This window comes from Vanellus vanellus, assembly GCF_965231255.1.
Source record: "Vanellus vanellus genome assembly, chromosome: 3".
Taxonomy (NCBI): Eukaryota; Metazoa; Chordata; class Aves; order Charadriiformes; family Charadriidae; genus Vanellus; species Vanellus vanellus.
In genome coordinates this window covers 15,608,925-15,626,373 of record NC_138907.1, presented here as the reverse complement: position 1 = coordinate 15,626,373, position 17,449 = coordinate 15,608,925, and the positions used below count along the sequence as shown (strand labels likewise).

The following is a 17,449-nucleotide window of genomic DNA, read 5'->3' as shown; positions in this document are numbered from 1 at the left end:
GCCCCAGGGGTGGCTGTCGCCAGCGGGTCACCTCCAGGTAAATAAACTAAGGTGTGGGCTCTGCTGCCGCCGCTCGCCCCACTACGGCCTCATTTCGCCCCGAAGGAGGGTATGAAGGGGCCCCCCCGTGTCCCCAGCCACCCCGGGCTCTTTCCCTGGCATCCCCGGGACGGTGTAAAGCGAGGAGGGTGGTCTGGATGCTGCCTCCCCACACATGCATATCTCGCCCTGCTTTTCCTACGGCGCGGCTTGTCCCATGTCCTTCGTTTTGGGGAGCCGCAGTGAGTACCCGACGCAGGGAGCTGCACCCCCGGCTCCCTCCTGCACACTCTTCCCCGCTGGAGCAGGGACGGGCGGTTGAAATGCAGAGGCGGAGGCCAAAGTCTGCCTGTGCGGCAGCGGGGGAAGGATGTAAACCCAGCGCTTTATAATTATATTGGCGGCAATCACACAGACCCTTGCCCGTGGACGGCGGGAGGCAGGTCTTGCGGCAGCACTGTTGGGAATCGAGGGGCAGAGATGCTTATTGGGTGTGGGGTTGGGTTGTTGTTTTTTTTTTTTTTTTTTTTTTTTTCCTGGCAAACATCATAAAAGGCACTGGGAGATAAAAACCCTTGTGCAAAAAAAAAAAAAAACAAAAACCCACAACCAACCCAACCACGTTGGTGGAGTAATTCTGCAAGCAATCGCCCCGCAGCTTGCATGGCAAGCGTCACCCTGCCCCGGCACCAGGGCCGCTGCAAGGCAGGGAGGTGTGCGTGTTCCTGGCCCCCAAAACGGGGTGAGCCCTGCGGGGTGCAGGGTCCTGCACCCCCTCCCTGGCTCCCACCCTCCTGGGGGCTCCCCCAGGGAGGAGGAGAGCTTCTTGGTCTGCGGCGGCGGTGCGGGGAGCGGGGAGAGGAGGGCTGACGTCGGGGTTTGGCATGAGCTGGGTGGGTGAGGAGGGGGCAGAGGCACCCATGGGTGCTGCAGCCAGCACTGAGTCGTCGTCCCCCCCCCCAAGCTGTCAAACTGCAGCTGTAGGGAAAGTTTCCCAGCTGGAAGCAGCACCGCTGAGCTCCCTGGGTGATTTTGTAGGCAGCGGGTGCATATCCTGACATTTAACTCATCCCGGGCTTGTTGGAGCACATGCTCTGCCTCGGCGCAGGAGGGGTGGCCAGGGACTCGCCAGCAGCGGCACTGGGTCCCCGCTGGGAGCCAGCCCACCGCGTGCACCTGCGGCGCCAGGACAGGGAGCGGGAAAGGTCCTATCTCTAACACAGCAGTGTTTGAAGAAGGGTTGGGACATCCCGACCCGTCCCCTGGCCCAGCTTGCAGCAAGAGTTGTGCTCCCGCTGGCAGCAGCAGTGCCAATGGCCAAGGCTGTCCTGGCGGTCCTCCTTGTTGGAGAGGAGCTGAGAGGAGTCCAGGTGGACCTCATCATCTCTGTCTATTGCTGTCAAAACCCCCAGGGAGCTGCACTGCAAGGGTTCTTGGCAAGGGGTGGCAGCGGTGGGACCATCCCAGAGCACCAAACCCAAGACAGTTATTCCTTCTTCTGGCTCATCACTGACCCTCTGTGCCTTTATCACTGTTCCTTCATGCTATTAATCTTCCCATTCCCCCCAAAAAAGAAGAGGGATGGCAGGGCCAGCACCTACGGCCCCCACCTGCCCCTCTCTGGCCCCTCTCGGAGGTTTTTGAAATGGTAAAGAAATGCATAAACCCAATATGCATACAATGGGGTTTATGGCGGCAGTCATCTGGCAGGAATGAGGAAGCCTCGGGGGCCCCAGAGGTGCCATTTGTCCTTGGGGAGGGGACAGGGGATTTTCTACCTCCGAGGTTTGAGCTTGGAGGGGGCTGGCAGGGCTGGCAGGGCTTGCGGGAGGGGGGAAGCGCAACCCCCTACAGCCCCCCGGGTGGTGCCGCAGCTTATCAGCCTGTGCCAGCTGCGGGAAGTGGGGATTTCAAAGGCGTTTCGAAAGTGCGCTCGTTATTTTTAGGAGCCCGGGAAGGGACTGACTGGCTCAGACACCAGTTGTGGCTCATCCAGCTTTTTTTTTTCCACCAGCACCTGCTGACACCTGCCTTTTTGGGGAGAGCATTCCCAAGCGAGCTGGGCGACCGACGGCTCCCTAGTCCCCGATGAAAGGTTGTGGTCCCAGTCAGCTAACGGGACGGGCTGGTCTTGCCCAGCAGCCGGGCTTCGCGCTCCTCGCTTCAACTCTCAGCCTCCGTGAGCACGTGCAGCGCATCCCGACGTGCGGCATACGGTGACGGCGATGCATCACAACAGCAGCGCATCCCGATGGCAGCGCATCCTGATGTTGAGCGCATCCCGACAGCAGCGCATCCCAGTGCGCAGCGCATCCTGACAGCAACACATCCCAGTATCCCGACGGCAGCACATCCCGACGCCAGGGAAATTGTGTGTTTTGCGGGGCGATGCCTGCCGTTTGCATGGGTCATCCCGCTGAAGCAGGCGGCGAAATGGGAACGTGGGGGTAACGCGGGGAGGGAAAACATCTCTCTGGAGGATAAAAGCCGGGACGTGGGATTTGGGCAGACCACCCGCAGTAGCCTTCCCACTGCATTCGAGCAGCAGCTGGGGCCCCCTCGGCAGATGGAATTGGGCTCAGACAGGGAAGTTGTGCATCTTCGTGGGTACCCACACCTGCTCTGGCCAGACCTGCCCGGCCAAAGCTTTCCGTGGCCTCCTGCCAGAGACAACCCCAAATCCAAACCACTGCTCAAAAAGGGTGAGTGGCTGCTAACCCGTGTCTCTTGTGAAAACATCAGAGAAACCCTGTGGATTGAGGACCACCAGTGACTGGTTGCTGGAGGGGCTCTGACTTGTGTGGACGTGTTTTTTGGAGGTTAGAGCCCATGTGGATTCGCTGGTGTCTCATAAAGTATGTGTGAGTGATGTGTTTTTAAGCACAGCAGGAACGTGAAGGGGGAGTAGCTTTCTGTCCTCTATTTAGCTATTGATTTGTGGGAGACTCCTGGGATTTTACTACCTTTGCAACTTCTGCTGCTGTATCAGACTTGGTAAGAATGCACCGAAGTTCCCACGGAGGAAACACTGGGCAGACAGTGGGATTGCAGGAAACTGAGCAACAAACTTTAGGCAGTGCGGGCAAAGCTGGGGAAGGGGCTTCAGAGGGCCTCCAAAGACAGGTGCTCACATGGTCATGTTTCTGCGGCACAGTCTGTGAGCTCAGGTCTCTGTTGACCACCTTGTGAGAACGGACACCTCTCCAGGGGGGTCTCCCTGTCCTCCCAGGGTGGTGGTGGACCGCGTGTGGGGGACATGAGGGGCATGGGTTCTTTGGCAGCCTCTTCCCCCAAGCTTCAGGGCCATGGGTGCCACCGTGGAGGATGCTCGGGGGATGCTGCTGGGCTCCGACACCCAGCACGGGCTTCGCAGGGGTGGCTGAGTGCTGCTTCCACGAGCAGTGGGACTCGGAGGCTCGGCGGGGAGCGGCCGGGCAACCTGGGGTGACGCCGGGCGCCCCAAGGGAGCGGAGCCGCAGCGAGTGGGCGGCCGGAGAGACAGCGCCGAGCCGGCGGGGGAGAGTGGGAAGGAAGCGGAGGTATCGGTGGAGAAAGACAGGGAGACGCTGGGAGTGGCAGGGGCCGTGGGAGGCAGGGAGCCGGGAGCCGGTGAGTCAGCCTGGTGGGGTACTTTGAAACCCGGCGGGGAAGCACACGCGAGGCAGGTTCTGCCGCAGCCTGGGGAACCATCTTCCCCTGGCTGGCACCTTCTCCATCCCTCCTTCCCTGCTCAGCCAAGGAAAGCAGATCACCCTCCAAATCGGGGCAGGTCGCAGAGCCGCTGCTCTCTCCTTCTGAGATAACGCTGGCGCGGAGCCACCGTCCGCAGTGGGGAAGTGGTTCCTCATCTAACCAGGGGAGCTGCCAAAACCTGGCTTGGAAGCAGAGTTTTCCAGTGGTGAGGCTTGGCCCCACGGCCAGTGGCACAGGGTGGGTGTTTCACAGGCATGACCAGGGCAGTAGCTTTGCTCTGTCAGCCTGTGCCGCCCCCAGCGATGCTCACATCCCCCCTCACCTCCAGGGGACCAGGGGCCGGTATTCACCCAAATGTTGGCATTGGAGATGCCACGCTTTGGGTGGGAACCTGCCTTCGGAGGCAATGGCAACCCCTCCGGCAACGTATGGTGTGTGCGTGCAGGCGGCTGCCGAAACCCAGCTGAGTCACTCCTGGGTGCTGCAGGTGTGCGATGGGGCGCGGGGCAGGGTGGAGGGGAGCATCCCGCAGGAGCACGTCGGCTCTTCACAGGCAGATGCTGAGCTGCGAGGCCAAGGGCAGGTGTCCAGGTGGAAGGAAAGTTGGGGCTGGAAACAGCGTGTGCCCCAGGAGAGGGTTTTTTTCAGAGCAGGTGGGGGCCTTTTCTCTGTGCTCTGCTGTGGACTTTGAAGCTGTGGTCCGTAGAGGTCCCTGCAGTCCTTCTGGGAAGACCCTATGGCACGCTGGACCTCCACTGGATAATCCAGGGAGGCAAGCAGGCTGGGAAAGGCTGCAGATGAAATACTCTCGCTTGTTCCCAACTTGCCTTGGCTGCAGTGGGAGCATCTTCCTTCTGCAAATCCTCTCCCTGTAACGTGGCCAGGATGCAAGCCTGGGGCTCCTGGTGGCCTTGTGGTGCCCATTCCTGGGTGCTGGCATGGACTTCATGCTCACTGTCCTACCTCACATAGGGAAACGTGAAGCGTTTCAAGGAAGGGGGCGATCATGACAGGATTCCTGGGATGTTCCAGCCTCCTCCTCATCTCTCCCAAAATGCCTCTGGGAGCAGCATGGGGGTTTGCCAGCTGGGGGGGGTGTCAGTTGGGTGTTTGGGTCACTTGCAGCAGCCCAGATGTCCCAGCCCTATTCAGACGCACCGCAGAAGATGAAGGTTCATCTTCCCAAGGATATGAAGCTGTGGACTGTCTTCCATGGTCAGTAAACTTGGATTGATCCCCCCACCTGAGCTCTGCTGGAATCCAGAGACCAAAGGCTGCGCTGGTCCATTGGTGGGCTCCTGCACCAGCCACGGTCTCATCTCCATCCAGACCAGTTTGGCTCAGAATCGTGAAGGATCACCAGAAAAGGGGCACTGGGTGACTGTGCTCTCAGCCTTGTGGGCAGAGCATCCCCGTGCAGCCCCTGCAGGTGTACCTACCTGCTGGTGTCCCTCCACCTCTGCACAGGAGAGGTGATGGTTGGGTGCAAGATCTCACCGGGGGCCAAGCGTGAAGGTCCTTTTGCCGGACCCTGTGGTGAAGGCCCAGCTCAAAGACATTGCCGTGGCATTGCTGAGGGACTGTGCCTTTCCGCACTGTTCAGCTCTGCCCGGCTATAAGATCAAACCCTTGTCCCTGCCAGGCCACATCCCTCCGCTGTGCGGGCACACGTCTGCCTCTGCAGCTGCATGGTGCTGATCAAGGTGAAAAGTAGCCCAGGCAAGAAGAAGAAAAGGCACGGCTCCCCGAGGTCACCGGAAAGCTAAAATGTTCCCTGGTCACTGATAAAATGGAGTCGATGTCCCATGAGCAGTGGCCATGTACCTTTGCCTACGCCTCCTTTACCGAGCATCTTTCCCTCTGCTCTTCTCTTCTCAAGCCCATCCATCTCCTTCCCTCGCTCCCCTCCACCCAGGTCCTTGCCCCCAAGCACTCTTTCCCCACTCCCTTCTAGGTGCTCTATCAACCAGGGGGAGGCTGGTGGTGAGAGGGAGTCCTCCAGAAGGGACGAGTGCCCTGTGCCCCTCGCATACAGCCATCGATCTGCCCCCCCCCCAACCCGGGGTCGGCTGGGGAAGGAGGGGGGTGTTGATTGCGACAGCGACACATGGCTGATTCATTCTTTGATCCAATCTCTCCCTCCTCACTCCCAAATGATTTGAGTCAAATAAAACACATTTTAGTAGTCAAATCTGTAAGGGTGGGTCCCATTGTGCTTTGACCCTACAGGGCATTTTGTACATTTAATTTGATTTACACCCAAAATGTTAATTTAACGTGCTGGATTTTCTCCCACACCCAAGTAACGCTGAAAATTAAACAAGATCCTACAGCAAGGCTTGTGTGCCATTATCTCGTTAGCGTTGTTATTTGTTGAGTAATTACAGCGCTCAGGCTGTACGTGCAACATTGCTCCAGCGGGTGTATGGAGAAGGACGCCGGCTGCCCGGTGACGTGTCCGTGGGGCTGCCTCGCTAGAGACGGCACGGCCTCAATGATGCCACTTCATGGTGCCACATGTGGCTCCTTGCAATGATGTTGGTGGGACCATGCTGTGAGCACGATCCCTGCATTCCTCCAAGTACCAAGAAACGGTCATTTTGGGAAGGGCAGCACGGTTTTCTTCCGTGGTATGGCCAAGCAACGCTACGGCTTGGTCAACGATCTGTATTTCCACCCACTAGCTCAAGGGGAAGGCAGCCCACGGCCACTGAGATGCTCTACTTCATGTAGATGGTGCCTCTCCATCTGGCTCCTCTTGGCTTGCCAGAGGCTGCAAGACCTTCTCTCCACCCTGTGCCTCCGACGGCGCTGGGCACACCGCAGCCCTGACCACTTGTGTCAGGGCTCCAGAGCCGATAATAATAATAATAATAATTTAGTTCCTGATTCAGCCGTGCTTGTAAGTGCACGTCTGGCTTGGAGCACCCAATTAAAGTGAAGTGTGTGCTCCAGGACCTCACTAAATGGGAACCTCAAAGCAGGATTTGAAAAAGCCGAGAAGACATTAAAGTAGTCACAGCAAACTCTGGTTCAGGAACGTCATGATTAATGTCATTTGCTACCTCTTTTGGCTTAAAAGACAAGGAGTGGTTAAAATAAAAGAAACCTCAAGTTGAAAGCATCGCAAAAAATCAATTAAAACCCGTGTAGCTGCATTTTGACCCGGAGCAAAATCTCAGATGTAACAGAGAAATTACATAGCCTTAAAGAGAAAGAAAGAAAGAGAAGGTTTTACGTGTGGTATTGCTGAGGTATCGCCTGAAGGCGCGCTGAGATGGCTTCTCCCCTGGTACCTGCGGAGACTGCAAACTCCCCGCGGGAGCTGGGGGAGCGAGCGGCTGCCCCCCAGTCCTCGCCATCGCTCCCAGGGCCTGTCCTGTGAATGAGTGGTCGGGGCTCAAAAGCCTTCCTGGAGGAGCAAGCTCTGTGTAGTGGGGTAACCCCTCTGTGCATTGTTCCGGTAGACCCTACCGAAATGGGGTATGATGGGTAGGGCTGCTGCGGCTCCTGGATGGGCTTTCCTGGCTGGAAACACCAATCGTTTTGGGATGCTCAGCCTGGAGGACCTCTCCTGTGGTGCGGCACCTGATGCAGGGCTCAGGGCTGGGGCTCCCACCACTCCCACGGCCCCAGGGCTCAAACCCACGTGAGAGCTCACACCAGTTTGCCCCTGGATGAAGTGCCCAACAGCCTCCCAGTGGTGGTCCTTGCCCCCCAAAAATAGCTAGGGATGTGTGTTAAGCAGAGCTCTTTCATTTGACCACCACATTTGTAGGCGCCTCCTTTCCAGAAGCTCCAGATCCATCCCCTGAAGTAAACTCTTCCTCTCAATGAAACCACTGGTAAAACTGCCTTGGATTCCCCTCTGGCTTGAGTTTTGCTCTTTGGGAGGAAAGCGGTGACCTGAGAGAAGAGCGATGCCATCTGAAAGGCCTCTTCACACAGGGAAACAGCTCCTGGTGCTCAGCTCCACCAGCCTGCACAACCGCTCCAGCCCGGGGCCAGCTCTGCTGCGAGGCTGTGCTGGGGGAGGAAGGCACCGAGTGCGTTTTCACCGCGTTTAATAAAAAAGCAGATTGAATTGGAGGTGCGAGGCAGGAGAAGGCGCCCCTGAATGCTGTTGAATACCCCCGGGCTCCGCCGCGCTCGGAGACTTTTCGGTGCAGTTTTGTGGGTTTTCTTCTGTTTCTTTTGCTTCCTTCCCCCCACACCCCCCACACCCCGTCCTCTTGTCTTTTGTTTCATTTCCACTTCGGGAAGAGGGGGAAGATTACAAGAGGCAAATTAAAAAGAAAAAGGGGTGGGGGGGTGAGAAAGGCTGAGGCCGTGACACGTTTTTCATTTAAAATCAATGACTGAAACAGAATAAAGCCTTTTTCTTCTTCTTCTTTTTTTTTTTTTTTTTTAAAGAAGAAAGGCTTCTCATTAAGAAAAATAATAACAACAACTTTCTCTACCCGCTGCTGCTCCCGAGGACAGCTCAGCCTCTTCCCCGGCGCTCAGCCCCCCCTCCCCCCCCGCCCCCGACTCCGCGGGCTGCCCCCGGGGTTGGGGGCGACGGGACGGGGGACCCTCAACGCAACCCCCCGTGGGCGGCGGAACCCGCACCCGCGGGCATCCCGCGGCGACCGGCGGGGCGGGCGGGCAACGGGAGCGGCGGCGGCGGTGTCCCCGCCGGCGGGGCAGGCAGCGGACGGGCAGCGACGGCGGGGCTCCCCTGCTCTGTTAGGTGTTGGGGTTTTTTTTTTTTTTTTGGTTTTTTTTTTTTTTTTTTTTTTTTTTTTTAATTTTCAGACGTTAAATTCTTTTGCAAACATTCATGCCTTAGGAAGGGCTGGAACAAAGCTCAGCTGCTCCAACCGGTCGGACAGGTAAGCAGACTTGTTGACACCGTTATGTTTGCAGCACGCATGCTCCTTCCCAAGTTTCCTGGTGCATTTTTCTATTCCACCTTATGAAACTTTCCTCCCCCCCCCCCCCTCCTTCACCCCCCCCTTTTCCCTTCCCCTCCCCTCCCCTTCCCCTCCCCGCTCCTCGGCGGCTCTGCCCGGTGCGTGCGGTCCCGCTCCCCGCCGGGCTGCGGGCGGGCGGCGGGCTGAGCCGCCGCTCCGGCTCCGCTCCGCTCCGCTCCGCTCCGTGCCGTGCCGTGCCGTGGCCAGCCGTGCCCCCTTGCCCTCGCCATGCCCAGAGCCTTCCTGGTGAAGCGCCGGAGCCCGCAGCCGGCGGTGCGCAGCTGGGACGGGCTGCCCGACGAGGAGAGAGCCGACACCTACATCCCAGGTACGGCGCCGACGGGCTCCCTCCCCCGGCACCGCTCGCCGCCGGGAGGGAAGGAGGGAACGGGGGGGGGGGGGGGTGGTGGTCCCCGCCGGACCCCAGCCATCGCTCCGGTCCCCGCGGGCTGCGGAGGCGGTGGGTTGGGGAGGGGGTTTTGCCGGGTCGGGAGAGCCCCGAGGGGGCGGGCGGGGGGTAGGGGGGGGTTGTCGGGGACCCTCCTCGCCCAGCGGCGAGGGGTGCCGGGTGCCGGCCCCGCCGGGCGATGCCGCCCCCACGCTTGGCACCATCTCCCACGCCGGGGCGCCCCCGGGCATGGGGAGAGGGGCGGAGTGGATGGGAGGGGGGTGTCCGGGAAGGTGGGAAACCTCGTTTGCATGAGAAAGGTGGCGGGGGGAGGAGAAGAAAGGACCCGGGCGGGGGAGGGGGGGGGGGAGACGAGACGACGACGATGTCCTCCTGGCCTCCCCCTCCTCCTCCTCCTCCTCCTCCTCCTCCTCCTGCCCTTGCCCGGGGTATAACGGGAAGGCGGCGGAGCTGGCTTGTTTGAACTTTGGGACCGTTCGTGTTTGAGTTTCCGATTGCAGCGGGAGCCGGGGATCCTCCCCCGCCGCCCGCGGCCCGCCCGCAGGTTAAACACCGGGGCTCGGCGGCTCCCGCCCGCCGCCGCCTTCCCGCCCCCCCCCGCGCTCCCCCAAACTCCCCCACCCCTCCCCCGGCCCCGCGATCCCCCTCTTTATCGCATCCCCCCGCCGCAGGCGGGATCGGCTGCGTGCTGCTGGGCTACGAGGACAGCTGCAGCCTGGAGAGCAGCGGGAGCAGCGGGACGCGGGATGCGGAGCCCAGCGACCCCCCAACACCCCAACCCGCCCCCGGCGACTTGGGCCCGGCCGGAGGGATGCTGCTGGACCTGGCCGTCAAGCGCCCCGTCGTCAGGTCGAAAATCAAGGTAAACCGCCCACAGCCCTGCCGGCTCGGCCCCAGTGATGGGGTGACCCCACTTCGAGGGCGGCTGGGGACGCCGGGTGACAGCAGTGCCTTTGGGCTCTCTCTGCTGTGGAGGTGACAGCACCCGTCGCACACACCATGATGGAGGCGGCTGGCCGTAGGGTGGCAGCTGGCAGGGCAAGTCTCATAAGCGATGTACCGTAATCTTCCAGTGCCCTTTGCCTCCCCTTATCCCCGCTTTGGGACATGCCGCCCCTGACCTGCTTGGCTCGGGTCCCGCAGGAGCTCTGAAGCCAGCCAGGAAGGACCAGCCCTGGCAGCTAGGAGTCATGCCCCACGGTGCGTGGGTGGATCTCCTTCCTTAACGTGGGGCCTCCTTAAAAGGCCGCCTTCTAGGTTGGAGTCAAGCCTTCGCCAAGGGGGGCTGTGGTGAATCTTTGCACCACTCCCCTACCTTCTTCACTTATCAAGACAGCAGCTAGGAAAAGGTCTTCCTCTGAAGCTGTGAAAGGCCATTGCCACCTTGAGGTGGACCCGCAGGCTTGGGTGAAATGAAGCAATCTGTCCGTTAACTTATCTGTCCATTAACTTTGCGGAAGAGGCTCTCTGCTGTGCAGGCAGGGGCTCTTACTGACTGGGTGTCCCCTGAGCAGGGCCATCAGAGCAGAGCTGTGATTTCCCTCCCAAGGCCGAGAAGGCAAATCGCTCACAGGCTCCTCATAGTACCAGAGAACCCAAGACTGAGCTCCCAAAGCACAGCCGTGATGTAGATGGGGTGGGAGGACCACGTCCATCCAGGATTCCCCTCAGCAGGGGTAGAGCCAGGCCACCCCAGTGCTAGGAAGGAGGAGATGTGTTTACTGGTGGCTAGTTAACACCTCGTTAAGACCTGGCTGTTGCTTTGCTGGATGGAGCTGTAAAAATTCCCACTGTCTCTGCTGGGATGACAGCCTTTCAGCCACCATGTTATTAATCTCATGATTAACAGTAGGTTTTCACCCTGGTTATATGCAGCCGCGTGAGGTGGAGTCCTACCTGTTGCCCAACAGATACTTCCCAGCCGGCTTCCCCTCTAGTTTCACACCGCGTGGTTTCGCAGATGCCTTTTAAAAAATCTTTCTTTACAATTTCAGGTAGCATTGCCTCAGTAGTAAGTGAAGGAGGATGGGAAAAATAAGTGGTTCTTCAGGAAAAAGAAACCCCAGACATGTTCCTCTCTTTATGAAGAGCTTGCCCTGCTGCTCTTTGACTTTAACCTACTTCGTTTAATTTAACCTGGGCTATTAGCAATAGTCACAGCGAAACCCTGTTTTGGCAGAGTTGGGTTTTCTCAGCGTGCCACAGAAACTCCCCAAAAGCGCCACCAGAGCCGATGGACGTGTGTGCGTGGTGCCGCCTGCTCCACTGGCTTTTCCCTGTCCTGAGTGTCTAGTGGCGAGCACGTCCGCTCCTCCGCGAATAATTAAACTAATAGCGAAGTATTTGCATCTTCCAGACATTAAGCCTTCCCTCTGAGGAACGCTCTTCCCAAGAGCTGAATCATCGGTGTCTCCCTTAGTCAAGTTAGGCCATGGTGTTGGCGCAATATTTTTGGTGTTAGGAGCGGGAACGAAGAGTTTAACCCCTAATGACACTCTGCCGTTAATTAACGAGCCAGGGAGACCAACGGGAGGAGATTAGTGCCATTGTCTCAGTCTCTGCTGAGTCAGCACAACATGCCTTTGGTTTAGCTCACCAAACCTATCTTTTTTTTTTCGCCACTGGCTGTTTTTGGAGGGACCCATAGCAGCTGGGAGCATGATTAGCAAAGGCACCGCATGGGTACAACTTTCTCACGCCGGGGAGGGTCTCCCATCTCCATCCAGGATATTGTCCAAGCGCAGGAGCAAACAGACAAGCGGCCCCACGGAAGAGGTGCTGGTGGCCCAGACGTGTGTGCTTATGGACGTAGCTGGACGAGGGTCCCTGCCTCGGGAAGGTATCCAGCGCACAGTCTTTGTTTTAACCCCTGAAGCCAAGCTGGCCAGTGTTGCACCAGTCCCAAACCGAGCACATTAAGTCACCCACCTGATTGCAAGGAAAGCGTGAAGGTATCACCCAGCAAAAATCTCCCAAATGCTTTCACTTTTGGATATCTCCCAAGAATTTTTTAATGCAGCAATAAGCCATCCCTCCTTCTTTTGTTTGTTTTCCGTTGGTCTTTGTCATCTTGATGCCTACTCACCCTGTCCTCTTCCATTCTTTAGTTCACTACCGGCACCTGTAACGATGCTACGGTGCATAGCTGCGAGCTGTGCGGCAAAGGCTTTCGCTTGCAGCGGATGCTCAACCGTCACATCAAGTGTCACAGCCAGGTGAAGAGACACTTGTGCACCTTCTGCGGAAAAGGCTTCAACGACACCTTCGATCTGAAAAGACACGTCCGGACCCATACTGGTGAGAACACGTTCTCCGGGGTCTCGCAGATGGCTCTGGGTAGTGGGAGGTGGGAGAAGGGGTGAGATGGGACGAGGATGAGGAGAGGGTGAGGGTAACCCAGCAAGACAATCATACAAACCCCAGGTAAACAACGTTTGCGAAAAATAGTGGGGATGCAGTGGAGGAAAGGGAAAGACTGGACAGATTAAAGTCCTGGGACTAACGAGATCTGAGGAGAACTAATGAAATCTGTGTGGAGCAGTGTGGGCACACGAGCTGCCATTCAGATCCGGTGTAGACACGGCTGTGTGCTGCCATGGCCGGGTCAGCGAGACCAGGATAACCCACCCAGGATAACCTGCCAGGATAACTCACCCCACGTTATTGCGAGTCCAGCGTGTACCCGTGCATGCGGGCGGGTGGTGGATGCAAATGCTTTGCCCTCTAGAGGCAATGAGCAGCAGTTTCTTGGGTTTTTTTTGCGAACCTTCCCCGTCAGCTGTCCTGCAGGATGGGGTTATGGCTTGATTTTGGCACCGTCTGGAGAAACCAGAATGTGGTTCGTGCTGTGCCTTCAGCTTTTTTAGGGAAACTAGTCAACACATCCGACTTCTGCTGTCCCTGCAGATGATTAGGGTTTTGGAGTATCTTTCTTAGGAGGAAAGGCTGAGGCACTTGGGTCTTTTTAGTCCAGAGAAAAGAAGACTGAGGGCGGATCTTATCAATACTTATAAATACTTAAAGGGAGAGTGCCAGGTAGATGAGAACAGTCTGTTTTCAGTGGTGCCCAGTGATAGGACAAACTTGAACATAGGAAGTTCCATCTAAACATGAGGAGGAACTTCTTTACTCTGAGGGTGGCAGAGCACTGGCACAGGCTGCCCAGAGAGGTTGTGGAGTCTCCCACTCTGGAGACGTTCCACACCCGCCTGGACGCCGTCCTGTGCAACCTGCTGTAGGTGACCCTACTCTGGTGGGGGGGTTGGACTAGATGATCTCCAGAGGTCCCTTCCAACCCTGACCATTCTGTGATTCTCTGATAACTGAGGATGCTGTGATTTGAGCTCATGATGGCACTGGAAGAAAGAAAAACTGTCCCTTTCCCTTCTCCGCTCGCTCTTGCTCCCATATTGCTTCCCCGGCCTGGAGGGATGCACTTGCCGTGGCCACTCTGTGGTGGGCCAGTTCCTGAGCCCACCCCAAATAGTGGAGGTTTTTCTTTGAAGCGAATCGGTTGCGTCAAATCCAGCTCACTGGTCACAGAAGTGCTTATCCTCACCCGAAGCAGGGAGAAGGCCGCCTTTTTGTTTCTCTTTCTTTTCCTTAGTGCAACTGATGGCTTCAATACACGTCAACCTCATCCTCCCCAAGCAAGACGCTTTCTGGCAGGCCAAGCTGGCTGTGCTCAGGAGGCTTCGACTTTGCACTGTAGGGCTCCCAGAAGATGCATCCACTGCATCTCCCCAGCACGTTCCGACTTTCCAAGTTTGTGGTTACCTACGGGACCTGCTGATTATTTGGGCTGGCTCTGCAATGCCCCTTTCTTGGCTTAGGCACCATTAACCAGGCGAACTGCGAGAGGTGACGCATGTATGTTGGTGGGCAGGAGTGGTTTCTTAGCAGTGGAGTTCACGGAAACAATGCCACCCGTTTCAGTTGGAAAACATTGGCCGGAGCCAGTATTTTGGGCTGGTTTGATTTGTTTGCAAAGCTTTCATGTGGAAAGGAAAGCTGCCGGCTGCGAGCAGGGAGCTGCCGTGGGGGTACGGCTGAAGCACGGAGTTGGCGCTTCTGAAAGAAGTGATTTTTCAACCTGTGCCCTCATCCTTTGAGACTCAGAAACTAAATCCAAGAGGGTCTCCGTTCAGAAGCTAAAAACACATATATGCTGTGGCAGGTGGGGTTGAACTTGCTTTGCAGGAGTGGAGCCAGTTTTGTGAAACTCTGAAAGGGAAGAAGGATCTTTGTACTGGATAGGAGTGAAAACCCACTGTCCTGGAAATGTGACTCTTCTGGTTAGATTGGACAGGAGAGGGCACAGCAGAGGGCTACAAAGATGATTAGGGGACTGGAGCATCATTCTTATGAGGAAAGGCTGAGAGAATTTGGTCTTTTTAGTCTAGAGAAAAGACAATTGAGGGGGGATCTTATCAATACTTATAAATACTTAAAGGGAGGGTGCCAGGGGGATGGGAACGGTCTTTTTTCAGTGGTGCCCAGTGATGGGACAAGAGGTAACAGGCACAAACTTGAATATAGAAAGTTCCATCTAAACATGAGGAGGAACTTTTTTACTCTTTTTTACTCTGAGGGCGGCAGAGCACTGGAACAGGCTGCCCAGAGAGGTTGTGGAGTCTCCCACTCTGGAGACGTTCAAAACCCGCCTGGACGCTGTCCTCTGCAACCTGCTGTGGGTGACCCTCCTCGGGCCGGGGGGTTGGACTAGATGATCTCCAGAGGTCCCTTCCAACCCTGACCATTCTGTGATTCTGTGATTGTCCCCAGATTTGCTAGAGGAAATCTGGCGTCACTGTTTCTCCTTTTCATTGTAAAGCCAGGATGAACATCCACATATATTGTATTTGCCTGGTGCCGTGGGTCACAGGGAGGGTGAAGGCTGGCTGGCACAGCGGTACCAATAATGTATTGGCATGTATCATTTCCAGGCTGAAACACTGCATCTCCAAAAGAGGTGGCCTTTTTATGTCAAAGTTGATTGCTGTTCAGGAAAGCCGGGCTGTATTTCAATATTAAAAAGGAGACAAATAAGCTGGAAGTGGTCATGTGGGCTTTATTTTGTAGCCATGGGTGCTCACCGACATCTGCTTTACTGAATTTTGGTGTTCCAGTGGGAATTGCCGTGCAGCGTTTGTAACCAGACTGTGCAACAGCAGGGTAGTGTCAGAGAGCATGCAAGAGTCCCGGTCTAACTTCATGGTGAAGCAGACTTAAACATTAAAAAGTAACTAATATAGACAGTAAAATCAAATTTAAAAATGATTCCTAGGTAATGCAGATGTTCCCACAGCCCTGATGGGCCGTGCCATCCCGGCACGACCCCTCTTGTGCTGGTGTTCATGCCTGTGGAGCACTGTTGGCATCAGGAACCAGGGAAGGTGGAGGTTTAAATTGCTTTCAATGAGCGTGAAAGAGCACCCTAAATACTATTTGTAAAAGATACAGTTTTGTGTGTGAATTCTAATGAAGAGCTGGACTTTCTCTCCAGTTGCAGTTTAATGTAAGTGAAGCAGTCTCACGGCAGCAAGGTGTGAGGAAACTTTAGTCTGGATGGTTTAAGCCAGTGCACCGGAATAACCTCCTCTCGCAACACTTGCAAAAATGCGATCAAGATGCTGCTTATTGGAACTGCTAATTGGTTTGGATGTCTGGTAGAAAGATCAGCAACTGAGTGGTGAACGTAACACAGTCCGATTACCAAGTTACAACTGTCTGTACGGAGACATGTGCTTTGCCCTTTTTTTGCCTGGCTGTTCCTCACCGTAGGTCCAGTCTTCCACGCGCTCGCGTTTCACCTTCCATTGGGGAAAGAGAGGGGTTTAGGTAACTCCTTGCATCAGTTTTAAGGTTGGTCTTTGACTGAAAACTTACTGAACTAGTGTAGTAAGTGAAATCAGAGCTGGTTTAGTTTTCTTCAAGTGTTGATGAACCCTCAGCTATTTCCCATTCAGGTACTGGGAGGCTGCTGTTGTTAAACCGGTGCTGATTGGTGGTAAAACGGGTACTCTTTTCGGCTCAGTATTTTTATAATGTTGGTTGTACCGAACAAAACTGCTCTGGCATTGAAATCACAAGGCAGCCCCTTCTCCCTCCTCTGGAGACACACGCCTTTCATCTGAAGGCACCTCTCTTCTAGACCTTGAGCTTGCAGTCTCCGTCACCGCACCTTGTGATCTCAATCATGTCACGTTCTATGACAACGCTCTCCCTCCTTTGAAGTCCTGTGAGGGCTGAGTGTTCACGTTGGGCTGCCGTTCACCGAAGCCTCGTTAAGCTCTGCTCACTAAAAGAGAAAAATTAACATCTTACGGCGATACAAGATTTCATTCGTTATAAAAGCCAAAACGAAGGGTTAGCTGAAACCGGTAGTTTTACCTAATCGCAGGACTTCAAAAAAGCCAGAGCTCTAAAGGAATAAGTTTTGCAAGAGTCGATAACGGCTTCTTCTTTAGGACCAAAGCGCCGATGGGCACCTGTTGTTCTCAGCATCTGCCTGCATCTTCTCGGAACGTTTCTCACTTCTCTGTTCCTCAATATATCAAGCCATTCCTGAAAATTTTAGCCTGAAAGGAAGACGTTTTATTTAGACGGGTAGTTCCTTGGGCTAGAAGCTCCCTGCCGCTTGGTATTCCCTCGATAGCTGGTATGCCAGAGCCTTGCTCTCAGCCAGTTCCTTCGTCGGCTGTAAGAAACGTAAATCAGAACGGTAATGGTGGTCTTTTAATGTTGCAGGAATTCGGCCTTACAAATGTGAGGTGTGCAACAAAGCCTTCACCCAGCGCTGTTCCCTGGAGTCCCACCTTAAGAAGATTCACGGCGTGCAGCAGCAATACGCCTACAAACAGAGGCGAGATAAACTGTACGTGTGCGAAGACTGCGGCTACACGGGCCCCACGCAGGAGGACCTGTACCTGCACGTTAGCAGCGTTCACCCCGGAAGCGCTTTCCTGAAAAAAACCTCAAAAAAACTCGCAGCGGTTTTGCAAAACAAACTGAGCCCTGTCCTGCAGAGGAACTCCAAAGATGACGACAAGGATGAGTAACACGGTGGATTACAGTGGTCAAAAGGAATGAAGTTTACATGTAGGACTCTATCTCTCTATATATTATTTTTTTAAAAACAGTTTCTGAAAAATATCCCTGAAAGGAACGGGATGCTTTTGTTAACGGGACTTGCTTGATGCTGGTAGAACCTCAACTTGAAAGAAATATTCCCGTATACGATGCGAACATCAGACTTTTTATCTGGTCAAGAAAAATGGAAAGCTTGGAAGAGGCTGTCACCTCTCGGGTGGAATATTGACTGAACTGACATTGGGGCAACCTATTTTCTGTT

At 55.6% G+C, this 17,449-nt stretch overlaps 1 protein-coding gene across 1 annotated transcript; it reads left to right on the top strand.

The window, feature by feature from the left end:
* Positions 1-8,689: 8,689 nt before the first annotated feature.
* Positions 8,690-17,156, top strand: OVOL2 (ovo like zinc finger 2; the record flags this gene model as incomplete). Its single annotated transcript, XM_082480835.1, is given in 5 exon segments — positions 8,690-8,905; positions 8,907-9,015; positions 9,768-9,958; positions 12,204-12,393; positions 16,846-17,156. Coding segments are annotated over 5 exon segments (1,017 nt in total).
* Between the last annotated feature and the right edge of the window lie 293 nt (positions 17,157-17,449).